Source organism: Gordionus sp. m RMFG-2023, chromosome 1 (assembly GCF_954871325.1).
Source record: "Gordionus sp. m RMFG-2023 chromosome 1, tfGorSpeb1-WG-v2, whole genome shotgun sequence".
NCBI lineage: Eukaryota > Metazoa > Nematomorpha > Gordioida > Chordodea > Parachordodidae > Gordionus > Gordionus sp. m RMFG-2023.
Genome location: NC_088775.1, coordinates 86,079,118 through 86,095,764, shown reverse-complemented (window position 1 = coordinate 86,095,764; position 16,647 = coordinate 86,079,118). Strand labels below are relative to the sequence as shown.

The 16,647-nt window shown below is 29.9% G+C and overlaps 2 protein-coding genes across 3 annotated transcripts; both read right to left on the bottom strand.

Annotated features, from left to right (window-relative positions):
• Positions 1-81: 81 nt before the first annotated feature.
• Positions 82-5,990, bottom strand: LOC135922711 (annexin A5-like). 2 transcript variants are annotated; one of them, XM_065457153.1, is made up of 11 exons: positions 5,848-5,990; positions 4,403-4,484; positions 3,993-4,087; positions 2,865-2,978; positions 2,692-2,782; positions 1,879-1,958; positions 1,237-1,296; positions 977-1,169; positions 542-600; positions 345-470; positions 82-300 (listed from the first exon to the last, which is right to left on the bottom strand). In XM_065457153.1, exons 1-11 carry the CDS (start codon positions 5,848-5,850, stop codon positions 241-243), a joined length of 963 nt encoding a protein of 320 aa, XP_065313225.1. In that variant the 5' UTR covers positions 5,851-5,990; the 3' UTR covers positions 82-240. The 2 variants fall into 2 exon arrangements, with proteins under 2 accessions (XP_065313225.1, XP_065313226.1); XM_065457154.1 differs by having other exon boundaries at positions 345-467.
• A 2,478-nt stretch (positions 5,991-8,468) lies between these two features.
• On the bottom strand, positions 8,469-11,906 carry LOC135922524 (exosome complex exonuclease RRP44-like). Its single transcript, XM_065456893.1, has one exon. It carries the CDS (start codon positions 11,859-11,861, stop codon positions 8,565-8,567), a length of 3,297 nt encoding a protein of 1,098 aa, XP_065312965.1. The 5' UTR covers positions 11,862-11,906; the 3' UTR covers positions 8,469-8,564.
• Positions 11,907-16,647: the final 4,741 nt, after the last annotated feature.

Genomic DNA, 16,647 nt, shown 5'->3' with positions numbered 1-16,647 from the left:
CATATATTTATTGCATCATTATAAAGCTTGAAATAATTATATTATAATTGTTTTATATATAATTTCATTACAGCAAAAATTTATTTTGGCATATATATATTAGGAATGTAGTAAATAGCTAAAATTATTTAAATATCATTTATTTAAATTGAAAAAATTTTAATTGTTTTGATGGCAAATAATTATTATTATTCTTCTGTATTGAAGATAATGTGATTTATCAAATTTATTTGAGTTTTTTTAACGATTTCCTACAACCAAAGATACTAAAGCGTCTTCATAATCGCCAGAGCATTCATCCTAAAAAGATTTAAGTTTAGATATTTAACAGGTTTTGCATTAACTTTAATTGAAGCTTCCAATGATTTATTGTAAATTCTTTGAAAATCTTGTCTTATATCCCCTAAATCTATCTCTGCTCGAGTGACCAATAATCGTACTAGAGTATCATCATCAGTTCCCATACCCTGCTTATATATGCATATTTTTATTTTTTTTAAATTTAGATACAAAATAATTAACTCCATCTATCATATTTTACTTTCATGGCAAGGTGGATTTTTTTGGCAAAATATGAAGCTGGATATCTAATGCATTCCACTAAAAAAACAAACATTTAAATATTTTCGTTATTTTTTATAGAAATTATTTTTAAAATATATTTTACAGAGGGACAGACTCAGATCACGCTAGAAGGAAAAGACTTAAATTATCCATGGATTTTTTTGTTAAAGGGCTTGGTTTTTAAAAACGGTTAACCCAATATTTTAGCCAAAAACATTATTGCAAGCCTGAAAATTTTTCTCATAGATGTCAGAAATGTTTTTGGACATCTATTAGCCAAATCTCGAGGCTTACTTAATATTATTTTGGCTAATTCGAGCCGTTTAAAAACACTAAGTACCGTGTGATTAAAAAAAAATAGCTACAAAATTACTGTATTATAAATAAGTGTTTTAAAAATAAAAAAAAATACCCAACGAAATAAAGGCGTTTTCACTGTCCCCTTTCATCTCTCTTTTAATGTCGTCTTCGATGCAGTGTTTGGATATGTGCTGGTATTCTTCGAATACAGCTCTAACATGGCTTAAGCTTCTATTGACTAATATTTCACAAAATACTGATGTATCAGTACCCATAGCATTTTTTATACCAGCATTAATTAGCGCCTTTTTTAAAGATTTTTTTGTTTTTATTACTATTATATAAATATAATTAAGACTCGATAAATTATACTTGAGCATCTGCGTTCACCTTACCCTTGTCATACGAACCATAATCGGATTTTCTGTTTGCCTATAAGGTAAGTTGAATTTAAATTTTAGATGAATATAATAGGATCAACGATCGCGAAGATTTCAGTCATTAGCACCAAAGACTTAATTATGGCAACATGTTAAATATTTTTAATAATTGTCTGAAATTTATAAGATAGATGAAGAACTATGCACCAATCAAACTATCGGCGTGCTACTTTTAAGACACCGTCATCAAAAGCGGCTCGAATTTGTCGTAATGACATTTATCTAATAATTACTGTAAATTCCTTATGGAACAAAAAAGGAATCAGAAATTTAGTTTTTATAGTCATAGATAATTAAAATAGTTAATAGAAAACCTTAAAACTAGTTTTTTTTAAAGATGAAATACAATAAAATGCCCGCCAAAGCACATAGGTGACTAAGTTTAGCCAGCAAAAATGACTATTAGTCATTTAAACTAACAACCTTCATTTTAAATAGCTTGCCTGAATCAGTGAGTCATACATATCCATAATGATGACTGAAATAAACAAGAAAATTAAAATAAAAAACGAATAGTAACTGATTAATAAAAGTTATTTGTTTAACCTTTAAACGAAATATTTTTAAATTAAACCTTGCACAAGTAAACCATGAGTTTTTCGAAAGACCCAGATGTATCACCTTTTATATCACTAACGAGATCCTTTTTGTACACTTTTAAAAAAAGATAAAACACTTATTTTATAAAAAATAATTAAATGAATAAATAATAGAGGTCATTTTTATATATAAAATTTTTACTCCAAGATGCAGTATATTACCGTTTACTTTTCAGAACCTTTGATATTATTGATTTTGCCATGTTGGTCAAAATTATTCCTATATCTTATTATTCCTATTGGATCTCTCCTAAAGGCCTGATCAGTTATCGGTGAAGTGATAACTTTTTTTAGTAAATTTATCATTATTTTTTCATAAATTTCTATTTTAATATTGATACGTTATAAAAATAAAATAAAAATATTTTTGATTACTTGTTAGTAGTAATATTTATAATAATTTATAACTCGTTCGACCTTAAAGCGATTATATATATATATTTATTTATATTATACTCTCTAAAACGAGAAATGTAATTTTTGCATAATATTACTTAATTATTCCTTTTTTAAGATTACTCATATTATTATTTTTTCTTTATAGTTGGTGGAAATTCATTTTATATGTTTATATAAATATAACTTAATTTTTTAAAATAAAATTGGTATATATTATAGCTTCACCCACGTCCTTTGTTGATTTTTTATGCTTTATTACTACTTTAGAAAAAAACGAAATAAAAAGTTATTCAATTTCAAATAATAATTGCTTTTCTTTTTGAAGTTAAACTGCTCTATTTTAATTATATATTTTCGCTAATAATTGATAAAAATTTTAATTTTTTTACTATTTCTATAAGTTTCCATAATTTTTCTCAACTGCTCCTGGGATCTAGATACCAGAATCTCGATTAATACATCCTCGTTCGTCCCTAAACCCTATGCCAAAAAATTAATTTTAGGTTCACATATTGTAATAAATCCATTTAGTTTGTACTATATCCATAAGTATAAGATAAACCTTCATGGCTTGATGTAACTTATGGGCATCGTATTCGTATGCCGGCGTCATTAAGGCGAGAATGACTTTCTCAAATTTTCCGCCCAATTCTCTTTGTAATTCGTTGGCAAGAACCTTTATATATATATATATATATAAATTAAAGGATTAAAAAAATTTTTTTTAAATTAATCATTATATCTCCTCAAGATATAAATCTAATTACGGTGCTGCTAAAGCAGTGAAGGTCATGGTGTCATTGGTCCGGACCGGATAGGGCCACGGTCCTCAAATGAAAGACTGATTCAGATCATGGTACTAAATTAATTGACCGGTCTTTTCGTGTTTTTTCTTGTTATTTTAAAAATATTTATTTTTATGATTTTAATAAAAATAAGAGTTATTTTTTTAGGTTTAACAAATATCAAATCGGAATTATATAATAAATAATTACAAATATTTAAATTTAAAAGTAAAATGCTTTTTTTTGGCGAACTTTTAAGTTTTTATAAGTATATTGCAAAAAAAAGAGAATCAGAAAAACTAAAGAAAATCCTCTAGAAAAGTAAAATAAAATACCCTAATATTTTGTAAAATAAATTATAATGAATAATAAAATATCGGTCCAGACCGCGGTCCTTGGTAATGAGACCGGTCCTTCAAACAGTCCTGCCTAAAACTGATCGGACAGTTGACCTCCACTACTGTAAATTACCATTATTAATTATGTTTTATTTTCGTTACTTTTTGTAAAGAAATTAGTAACTCCTTGTACATTTTTTTTTCAAAGTTAATTTTGTAAAAAAATTTCACTAATACGTGAATTAACTATATTTTTGTAAAATAAATATTTTTGATGTTTCGGACAAAAGTCTTTATAAAATATAAATTGTGGTAGACTTTTTTTGTCTTTATAATCACGTTAAATTTTTATTTTATTAAAATAATTAAATTAATTCCAGCCAGTGACATCTAATTTAATTTTTATTACTCTTTCTTTGGCCAATACAAACCTCATTTTAAAACATAGAACTTATTCAGGATCAACGCTAATAAAAATTTAAGTTAACAAAATAAAGAGATTTCAATATTATTATTTTTTTGCAAAAGTAGTTAACGAATATTTCTTATAAAAATATATATATTCACTTTATTGAAAAGTTCTTTGTATTTTTGAGATATCAATTGCCTTTGGCGATTCGATCTCTTAGTCAACACGCGAAGGATAGTTTTTTCGTCGGTGCCTTTTTATGTTTAACCCACAAAAATATTTATGTAAGTTCGTTAGGAGATACATATATATAATCTTTATCAGAGATGCATATATGAGTATATCGGCCGATACTTTTAATGTGCCCGATACAAAAAATTATCATACCTTTTACACATTCTAAACCGAATAAAGGAAAGTAAGTTGCTGTTAAATATTATTAATTTTTTCCTCTCCTCTTTATAGTTTAGTTCAATTTATAAATTATTTTTTTATTTTTCTGGTTTTCGACCGATATATCCGATAAAAATTGTGATTGAGAAAAGATTATCTTATTTTTTTTATTAACCTATCCCTTGCATAGCTTTCTTCAATGCCTCGGCATCGAATCTGGCGTCGAATCTTGGATCATCTATTATTGTAGGTCCGATCTAATTATTTATCCATCGTTTTTTTTATAACGTAAAATTATTTATGATTTTTTTTAATAATATCGCAAGCTGACCTAATAATTGTGAATAAATACAAAAAAAAAGGAAATATATATATTAGCTAATTGATTGATAAAGCGGCGAAAATCGTTAAAACGGGTTGATAATATTTAAAGAATTTACGGTCTTATCAAAAATAATAATATTCTAATAAGAAAAATCTAGACACTGTGAAATGAAAGGGTTTAAATCAAAATTTCAATAATATTTCTAAAAAAAATAGGCAAAAAAGTCATAAAATGCCCAAAATATAACAAAATATTCAGAACGTAATAACATTCGAAATATAAAATGATTTTCGATTTAAAAAAAACCTTGATTTCAAATATATCCAAAAGCCGAACCACTCCCTCACCCCTCCCCCCCCCCCCCCAAATTATTTTAAGATTTAGTCCAGAAAAAAAAATATTTTTTTTATAAAAATTTTGATTGGCTGATTTTACAAAATCTCATATGTTAAGATATTAAAGCCCTGCAAATTGGGTTTGAAGCTTTTTCGGGCCATAAAAATTTTTTTAAATATTGTACCGAAAAATATTTAAAAGAAATCTATTGTTTACTTTTTTAAAAAAAAAAAATCAAAATAAAATGATAATTAAAATTTTTCAGCGACAAGGACGAAGCAATTAATGATTTTGTATTTCATTTAAACTATATACAAAAAAAAATATGCCTTTGATAGTGCGCACAGATTGAGCGCTTCAAGCGCTGTGTTGTAAGATCAAATAATGCCTTTCAAATGGCCTCATGTAAATTGATAAAATTACCGTTTGGCGTTAGTAACCATTAATAAACGCAACAGGTTTGCTTTTTCAATACTTTTTTTTTATTCTTCGCTTTGTAATATTATATAAAAATATAATATAAAAAATAACTTAATTATATCCTAAAAAAACGGAATATTTAGAAATTAAAGAAATAAGAACGCAGACGATAATAATAATTTTCAAAGACAAATTATTTCTTTTTTTAGAACTCATTTAAAATTTTGAATCGACGTCTATTAATAAAAAGAAAACCTCATTTTTTATTTAAAAATTACGGCAAAACGTAAACGCTCAATTTGTGCGTACTATAATTTATGCTAAAATTTTTCAGCCAGTCTCACCCTAAAATAAAATTTTGAGCAGAGCAAAATAGTGGTATATGGAAAAAAAAATTAAATTTCACATAATTTCTTTCTTTAATATGTTTAAAAAAATAACCATGAAAAATAATAAATTAATATAAGAATTTAAATTGAAACTTTTAAAAAAAAATTTAATATCTTTATAATGAATAATTATTATTATATTAAACTTACCATTTTATAAGAATATTAAAAATTTTTGAGAAAAAAGGTACAATAATAAATATTTTAATGAATGAATGAAACTTGAAAATCAGCGTGTTTTAATATTATAGAACATTGTATGAAAATAATATATTATATAAATTGAATAAATAACAAAAATCCTTGAATATGAATTTTTTTTTAAAAAAAAAGTTTAAAAAAAGTAAGAAAAAAGAAAAAAACAAAGAAAAAAGAAAGAAGGAAAGAAAGAAAAAGAAAGAAAGAAGGAAAGAAAAAAGAAAGAAAGAAAGAAAAAAGAAAGAAGGAAAGAAAGAAAAAGAAAGAAGGAAAGAAAAAGAAAGAAAGAAAAAAAAAGAAAGAAAGAAAGAAAAAAGAAAGAAAGAAAGAAAGAAAGAAAAAAGAAAGAAAGAAAGAAAAAGAAAGAAAGAAAGAAAGAAAGAAAAAAGAAAGAAAGAAAAATAAAAGAATGCAATAAGAATAAACTAATTAGAATTGCGTGGCACATCAACTATTAATTTGATATATCGCTTGAATTGAATGTTTTTTCAAGATTACTATTATAAAGAAACGCGGTTCGGAGAATTATTTGGCTCACCCTGCTATCACCATTAACGCGAATTTGTGGCGATGTAGTGTTGTTAAATAGCCGATTTGAGCCGATTTCTAAAAACGGGCTTACTCAATATTTTATCTAGAAAAATATTACGCAGGCTTAAAGATTTTACTCATAGATAGCACAAATATTTGGATATCTATTCGAGAAATCTAGAATCTTAGACAATATTTTTCTGGCTAAGAATATTGAATTAGCCGTTTTAAAGTTTACCAAATATGATATAAATACAATAATTTTGCATTCATTTTTGTATACTTAGCCGCGAATTCGCGTTAACTATGAATGCAGGGTCAGATGGTAACTCTTGATATTTTCAATATGCTTGAAAAGTTGAATCTTGGTTTGATAAAGATAAATTTTTAGATTATAAAGAAATTATGTTTAAATAACTTGAGACATGCATTCTATAAGGTTATTTAAACGTTGGTTTAAGACCAACCCCGTTAGAAGCTTTCTTGAATTATTTAGAGGGCCTATCAACAAACATTTACACAAAAAGATAAATATTAATTAATTTATCAAAGGTGGTTCTAAAACCCCCACCACATTTGTAGTATTTTTTTTATAATATATTTAATTATTCTAACCCCTCCCCATGATCTCATCAATAGCCAGGAAGTAGATTTTTTAAAAAAGGATAAATAAATCTGAGGTAGACCAAAGTATATTATCTACAGTGCTTATTTACATCTATCTTTAGCGAAAATAATAAATAATTAGGGGTAGACACATTAAATATTGGCGCATGCGTCTATTAACGAAATCATGAGGCTTGAATAATATTTTTTGGCGAAAAAAATGGGTTAACCGTTTTTAGAAATCGAGCCGTTTTAACAATACTACGCATGTGCAATAATTTAGCGCCTCTTCATCTAGGCCATTGGTTCAAATATGATTTAATTGGGACAGTCAGCAAAAAATTTGTTTGAAGCATTCAACATTTCGATTAATAAATAATAAGTGAAATTATTTAGAGAATTGGCTAAAGAGTATCCTAATTACATGGCACTTAAGAAAAATTAGATAAATCATTTGTTTGACTTAAATTATGGGAGAATATATTTTCCCCAGTCTGATATTATGCAATGAACATCAGTTGTCGTAAAATCTTTTTTTTCTTTCTTAACTATTCCTACAATCACAACGTTGGCGGAAGAGTGAAGAAGTCCAGGTAAGGCTGATGAAAGCCCCTTCCCCATAAGACAAAATGGCGATAACCTGTGAGATCTGCCAGGCTTGAAAAAATGTTCCAGAAATCAAAGATTCCAATTAAATAACGAAGCGGTCCTTTCAATCGACACGTTAGGTGTAGACCTCCGCCGAAAAGGTAAGACAATGGCATTGATGTCTTTAGAAAATATGGATCGGAATAAGAGGCGTTTGTACTTCTAAAGAGGAATAGATAGCATCCCACCCCACTTAACAAAATTAAAGAAATTTATTGCTAAAATTACTTTCTGCTCGTCGCTCTTGCCTTGGGGATGACAGTATAATGTTAATATTATTGAAATGCAAAATGCAATAAAAAATAAATAAATTATAATATACAAATATTTTTTTCATTTGTGGTAATAGAATTATGTTTAAAAAAAAGTATTAAAAAATTCTAAAGTAACGTAAAAAGTAGCTAATAGCGCGCTACCTTTTTGAAAAAAGTAGGGTTTAACAACACTGTAGTGCAACTCACGGAAATCCCATTTACTACTCATAATCACATGGCATATCATAAAAAAGATTATTTTTATTGTATCTGATCTTAATAGATATCTCTCGAGCCTTTATTTAACCCATCTTTCTAACATTTAATCATACCTTACTTCAACAACATATTTCACCCAATTAAAAAATTCCCCTTTAATTTGAGCTTGAGCTATTATCACTATTTTTTTTTGTCAAATTTAAGGAATGATTACAAATAAATATTATTATCATAAGTTTGAGAATTCTCAGACAAATATTTATTATATACAGTCAAACCACTACACGAAATTAAAATTAGTTTTTATTTTACAGTTATTATATATATTTATCTTTATAACATATGATTGACAATCAATATTTATTCAAACAATTTCATGTTTCGTATATTTTGATATCGCCATTTTCACAATTATATCTTCATTTTTTTATTAGAAATTTTATCCGTAGTGCCCTCGGAATCAACATTTTGGATAACGTTTGACGATCTCAAATAGTCGTAAGTTTCGAAGCCTGGAATGTGAGGTTTTATGAGCCTAATGGTGAGTTTATTATTATTCGGAAGAGAAGATAAATGAGATTGATTTGATGGGTAAAAATTGGTTATTAGGCCCATCCTTACTTGAACCTTGTCAAAACATCTAAGCGTACTAATCTTATAATCGTTGTGAGAGTAAGTCAAGGTAGATTCTTGTTCATCGTATTTAAGTCTGTTGAGTATTTCTTCAGCATTTTGAACGGTGGATTTGAGGTAGATAGAACCTTCTATACCATATTTAGGAACCAAAACTCTTATGGCGTTCTTACGTACACCTATAATGTAAGCTTCGTCGTCTATCACTTTATCCTTGAAATATAATTGAATTTGCAATTCTACCGAAGCTCTTTGGGCATTCCTTGAATTTCTGTTTCTCGTGTTCAAATGGTTGCAGATGTTTTGAATAAAATTTTTGTCTTGCATTTGGGGGTCTATTTCTTGATAACCTATGCAAACGGCTAATAATCTATGAACCATGATATCTGCGTACCGTCTAATAGGCGAAGTAAAATGAGTGTAAATTTCTGTGGCTAATCCATAATGAAAGAATTCACTGTGACTGAGAGTACCGCTACAAAAGTAAAGAGCTTCCATCATGCATCTTGCGGTCAAAACTCTGAGTAAAGTTATCAGATAAGGTGTGGTTGAGGGTGTAATTAGTATTTCAGGTTCAGAATTGCTAGGATCATCGTGTTCTTCTATCTTTTTAAGCTTGCTCTGTGAAAAAAACTCCTCTTGCGTCTCAGCTTTGTCTAATGACATAGCTAATGCTTTACCGTTGTCTATATCCAGTTTAATGTTTAAAGTATTGGCAGCTCGAATTAACGGATCGAAATTGGAGAGGGGAGGAGATTGATGTCTCCTTAATACCGCGCACTGGCCGAGAGTAGAGTGTATCTTTGTGGCTACAGTTATATTTGCTAACAACATCATTTCTTCCACTAAGGAGTTCGTTTCAAAATTTTGCTTAGGAGAGAGAGTTACCGGTTCGTTAGTTTCTGAATCCATCAAGAACTTCATCTCTGAAGATGACAATATAAGAGCTCCTTTATCCAAGCGTTTCTGCTTCAATATCTTAGCCAGGTTATGCAAGAGATAGATAGATTTGCCAATATTAGCCAACAAATCACTCTGGTCATTTAAGGTTTCATCATCATTAAAGCTCAAATTAGCCAAACATTCCTGCCGCCATTTTGTGGCTGATTGATTGTCATCATGATTATGATTAGCATTTTCTTTCAAGTGGTACACACTACTATACAAATTCAAAATATTTTGCGCCTCTTCATAAGTCAACTTGGCGCTAGACCGAATAAGGCTTTTACTAAAATTCATTTTAATTATATGACCTGTCTCCGCTTCTATTTCCCAAATAACAGAAAAGGCTAATCTATCTCGGTTAGCAAGCAATGAGCAGATATCGGAACTCAAAAGGGTGGGCAACATTTCAATCCTCTTATCCACGAGGTAAACAGTGGTGGCCCTATCTCGTGCTTCTAGGTCTAGATCCTTGTTCAATTCAACAAAATGAGTCACATCTGCTATATGAACACCCACTTCCAAATGGTTATTCGGAAGGAGATAGCAATGTAAGGCGTCATCAACATCTGTGCACCCTGGTGGATCTATGCTGAATATCAACCTACTTGTCCTTAGGTCTACTCTTTCTTTGATATCTTGATCAGAAATTTTCCAATTAGGTTGAGGTAAACATTTGAGAGCTTTGAGAGGATATTCATAATTCTTGATGTCATGCTCAATTAGAAGGGCCTCATTTTGACTTTCTTTATCACCTATATTGCCCAATGTCTTCACGTAGTGTCCCTTGGGATATCTAGAATGTGGTGGCCAAGAATCGATATGAACCACTAAGAGTTTGCTTTTCCTTTGGTCTGTGTTATCTTCACTTACCAAGTTGAAGGATTGATCAGAGATTAGGAAAGATTCAAGAGTGGATTTGCTCAATTGAATTCTGATCCTGGGAATCCTGCTCTCCGTTGGAACGAACGTATACCAATTTGAGGATGTGGATTGTAGCGTGTCTTTCCTATAAGGCAAAATGACAAAACCAGTATATGGACGCCACTTTCTTTTCAAAATACTGACCACTATCCCTGTCTTACGTGGCTTATTTTTAGTTGATACAGTTTTTGATAAATCATTGATAGAATTAGTATCCTTTGGTAAAATGATATCATCATTATCTATCTCATTTTCATTTTCTAACAACAAATCAGAAGGTTTGACCCACAAGCTCTCAGGCATTATTTCTATTGCTACAATATCTTGGTGAACCGCTCTATTCATATTTTTCAGTCCTTTTATAAATATTAGATCTTGATCTATATTAAATAAGGATACATCTGCTTCTAGGTAATTATTTCTACTCATCATGAATGTTCCTTTATGATATTTTCCTGATTTAATTCCATTTTCTACCTCAAATGTTGGTAAATGTTCAGGAAAGGTTATTTGATTATTTTCATCATAAATATCTTTGTGTAAATCTTCTTTAGATACAACTGAAAACATTTTATCAATCATTTCATCTTTATTTTTGTAATAAGTTTGAATATAATCTTTTAAATCCATAGATTTTAATCCTTCACTTATAGCTAATTGTTTGTTTTTAATATCATTTGTTATCAGTATAGATATTATCTTAAAATTTTCCAAATGTTTGTTATACCAATTTGTGGCAACTCTTATAGCTCTGTCATTTCTATCATTAATTGTTTCACCATATTTTGATTCACAATATGTGTCAATGTGATGTTCATTCGCAAAAGAAAAAACATTTCTTTCAGGATTTAAAATAAGTTCACAAATTCTTTTGAATATAGAATAATTTTTAGATTTTATTTCTTCCAAGACAGTTTGCAAAACAATCATATTTTCATAAATATCATTTTCAAATAGATGCATTTGATGTAGGAATATATTTGTGTCAGGAATTATATAGTGAATAGGAGCTTGAATTAGATTCACACATTCTATAAATTTTTTTAACTTTCTCGTTTTAGCAGTCATGACACAAGTTTGGCAAAGTTCTGAGCCGCAAAATATATCATCACGCAGATAATGTTCTTTAACGATCTTCATAATACGTCCTTTGCGAGACTTTATATTGAAGATTTTATTTTTTATCATGTAATCTGTTTCAGGAATCATTTTTGCTGGGCAATATTTGAATATAAACTTAATGAACCTGATGAATTTCGAAAACCTTAACAGGTGTCCTGTCAATCATCGTTAAGCAAAATAGTAAACCACAAGTTGAGATGTCAGAACTGAAGAATTAATAATTTAATTTTCAGTTCAGGCATATGGATCAGCAAAAATTTTTTTCTACAATTCTTATAATAGAAATTTATGTAGTATTTTTAATAAAATTATTTAATCTATTTTTATTTCTTCAATATATATTTATGGTCAATTTATAAAAAATATAAGGTTACCTATATTAGTAAAAAATTATTATATATATATATGGGACTATAAAGTCAAAAATGATTACAAAATTACGAAATAAGTTATAATTTTTACAATTACAGGGGAAAAAAGCATAATATTAGTATATAAAGTCATTAATTTTTGTTGTTGTTAAAGATCCAAGTTCCCTTTCAACGTCAACGCTATGATTGAGAGCAAAATAGCCTGAGTATATCTTATGCGTTAGATGTTCAATTAGGGGGTTTCGGTGATTGAGAGTAAGTATAAAGCTGAGATAGCTACATTTTATTATATTTAGGGCTAACCTTTGCCGTAGGTAGAATCCCTCGATGGGATCCTCGGTTCTAGCAGAGATTCGTTTCCCTGCTCTTTAAAGAAGGCCAGGGCATGAGAGCCGAATGATAATAGAGTCGTGGCGATTAGTGGTAGGAATGTGTAGTTGGCAGGAAGTTATGGCGAATATTTGGCGAGTTTATTCGTCTCGGCATTTAGTAGAGTGTCTCTATTTATATTGGAAGGGGCAAGAGGATCCATGCATGAGAAATCCCAGGTTAGAAATTCCCCTCTCTTTCAAGTAATCATGGTAGAATTATCAGGTCGATTACCATCGGAGTTATAAAGGCCAGTAGGTTCGAGGGTTTATGGAAGGAAGATTTTAAGGCTTTGACAATAGTATTATTGCATTTTGAATGCCTAATGAATCTGCCTATTAGTGCAAAGAAAGACGACCTCTGGAGTTGACTGATGTTTGACAGAGGGTACAGTGATAGGGTATTACCATATTACAATAAAGCAGGGATCCAAACCAAACCTGAACCGAACCGTTAAACCGCTAAAAACCGATATTTTTATCGAACCTGAACCGAACCTAAACCGCTAAAAAATTCTAGCCGAACTTAAACAGAACTGCTAAAATACCTCTGAACCGGTTCGAGTCTCATGATTTTATGCTTATAAAATAATATGTAAGTTATTATTAGTATAATGAAAAAATTTCAATTATATTCTAATTATTTTAAAGATTATCATCAATCACGTTTGATTGATAAGTGTCGATCATAATTTTTGTAAACTTTAGTAAATAGTCATTTCACAACATTTACCTCTAAGCTTATAAATTATAATGCTTAGAGAAAAATTAAATCCAAAATATTATTATAAATCACATATCAAATCTGATATAATATTGGCAGTGCCGGCTACCCGAGTTAGTGTGGACTATGGAAAGATGTTTTTCAACAATTATATTTATACTATATCCTTATAGATGTAATTTGAGTGGGATGAATTTTGAAAATATATTAATTGTGTGGCTAAATAAAAAAAATTTAAGTAAAAAAAAGTAAAATATTGTTCATATTAAAATTAATCATTAATATTTATTTTTATATTTATATTTATATTTATAAATTAAATTTTATTTTATAATGTGCAATTAATAAAAATGTAGGTTTTATACATGTATTTTTTAAATTAATGATAAAATAAAAAAATATTTTCCCTATACATAATTCGAATGTAGGTTTGAATACAAAAGTGTTCAAACCGGTTTTTAGAGGTTCGAACCGAACCGATATTTTAATTTTTTACGAACCGAACCTGAACCTTGAACCTTTATTTTTATCTGAGCCTGAACCCGAACCGAACCGATATTCGTTTCGGTTTGGATCCCTGCAATTAAGTCTAAGACCGATGTCGTGACGAATCTCATCATTGCATAGTAGCTGGTCAAGGTTCCTTGAGGAAAGCCTCGAGAAATTCGTACCCCTTTTTGCGGAAATGGAAAGAATAAAGAATAGTCCACGGGTTGGCTCCTCAATATAAGGTATGCAACGGAGTTGCCAACTAAATGGTTATCCTAGTTATTCTGTAGTACTGATGAAGGATGATCGACTATTGAGAGAGATTTCCAGAGATCAATTTGCTGCAGAAGCAAGGAGCCAGGATGTTTTTTTACTGTGTGTATAATGGGCTTGCATGACAGGCGAGAGGATATGAACGCATTAACGGAAAGTAGGGAAGGTGACCTTATAATGTCGCCGAATTTTGTTGGTAAGGTAGCTTGTAACCAAGATAGGTCTCCAAATTTAAGATTGAGTATATCTTCTGTGAGGCGTTTTATCTCAAGCTCATGCGCAGCAAGGTTGATATTGTATCGAAATATTCTTTACTTCCGGTCTTACCCGTAGTTGCAGATATGTATTAGAGAAATCCAGTTTTGAAAAATTAACGCTTCCTTTTAAACTAGCCAGTATTTCTTCAATCCTTGGCAACGGATATTTGACCTTTACAACCCATGGATTTAACGTGACTCGAACATTGGCTATCTTCACGGGCACTAGTGGAGTTGCCCACTCACTGTATTCCACAGGACAAACAATTCCTCTTTGTACCCATTGATCCAACTCCAGTTCCATTTCCTTCCTCCATTCAAACGGTATCCGTCGTAAAGCACAGAATTTTGGAAGAAAACCTTCTTTTAACTTAATGTCTACTTCATAATCTCTGAGGCATCCTAAGTCTTCGTTGAAAATTCCTGATAACTTTGTACCAATCTCCGAACTCCTTCTTGCACTTGAGTCATAGCCTATTTTCTTCCCTCTTTTTCCTCAGTTATCAACTCTTTTTGTTTGAGAGATGACTCATCCAAAGGGGTAATAAAAAGGGCTTGATATACTAAGTTGTTTGGGGCTTGTCTGAGAATGTGCCCTAATATTTCAATTTTTCTATATTCACATAGTCTATATATAGGGAGGATGTCGCATCTGGACCAAAGATTATAATTCAAAGTATTATAAGGATAGAATGTTGGTTATATAGCTAAGACATTTGTTAACGAAAGTTCGCATCTTTTTACTTTCTTGTTTAGTATCTTTCCAGGTTTCTATACCATAGATTAAAGAGGGGAATATTAGAATTTTAAATCGAATTTATTTAATTTAGCTATTAAGTCTAGTTTAGTATTTCCTTTTCTATCCAGTATCACTCCTAGATATTTTAATTGTTGAACTTCTACTATTTTCCTCCCTTGTATCGTTAGATTCATATTTGAAGGGGAGTAAACTGATGTCATCAACTTAGTTTTATCAAAATTTATTTTTAAACCAAAAAAACCTGCAGCTTGGATCACCATATCCACTAGCAATTAAAGGTGTGATACAGAATCTCCCATAATGCAAAGATCATCAGCAAATGCAAGAATATTAAATTTCCCAATAGGAATCTGAGCCAAATATTGTTTAGTCACTCTCTTTATGATATAATTTATAATAAAATTAAAAAGAAGAGGAGAAAGGACACATCCCTGTTTTAGACCTATCTTAACTGGAATTTTCGTTGATTTATGACCTGCATGGATAATTTGAATCGAGTAATCATTATAGATATTTTTTAATATTTTTACCAAAGAAGTTGGCGTATTAACTTCTTCTAAAGCTTTCCATAAACTATCTTGGATAATCGTATCAAAAGCTTTCCATAAACTATCTTGGATAATCGTATCAAAAGCTTTCCTAAAATCAAGAGCTATAATTATTAATTGCCTTTTCCGTATAATAGATTTCTCTATTTGTATCTTTAGATTGAGACTAGCTTCAAGAGCATTATGTCCCTTCCTAAATGAAACTATTGAATCCCCATAATCTGAGGCGATTTAGGATAATGTTAGTGAATATCTTATATATTATAGAATTCAGTCAAATTCCTCTCCAATCCTCTAGAGCTTGAGGGTACTTAGTTTTTGGAAAATTAATTAGGGTAGCCGATAGCCAATCACTAGGGCAGGTCCCTTCCTTCCATACTCTCGATATGATTGGGAATAGAATTTCGGCGGATAATATAGGGTCAGTTTTTAAATATTCACTACGAATATTATCTTGTCCACACGCCTTGTGATTTTTTAGTTTCTTTATTATATTTATTATACTCTTAATAGGATCTATGATTCTATTTGTATTTGGGAATAAGGTAGAGAGGGAAGAATATGTAGATGAAGATGTAGTATTATGAGTAATATTATCTTGTGGGAGAATTAATTGCGGGGGCCAGAGGTTCAAAGAGGATGGACCATGATGAATGGAGGAAACACCTTGGTTTGGTAAATGTAATAATTTTGATGGCGAGAGATTATAGGAAGAAGAGTTTTGAACGGAAAGGCATTGTTCGGAAGACATTGAGGAGGGCCCTGGTGTAATTGTACCTGAGGAGGCCAGAAGTTTGAGGTAGATGGATTTTGGTCAATGGGAGATTCTAATATTAAGTTATTCGTAGAGTTAACAACAGATTTGAGATAGAAGAATTTTGAACGGGACAAGGTTTAACAGATTTGGAGGCCAGAAACTTGAGGTAGATGGATTTTGATCGATGGGAGATATTACTATTTGGTTATTTGATACAGAGGAGGGTTGATTACTATTAAAGACTTTAGAGTAATGTGAAACCCATATTTTCATTTGTATCTCTGGATCTGTAATTTCTTTTGAGTTGTGACTAAGTTTAAAAAATT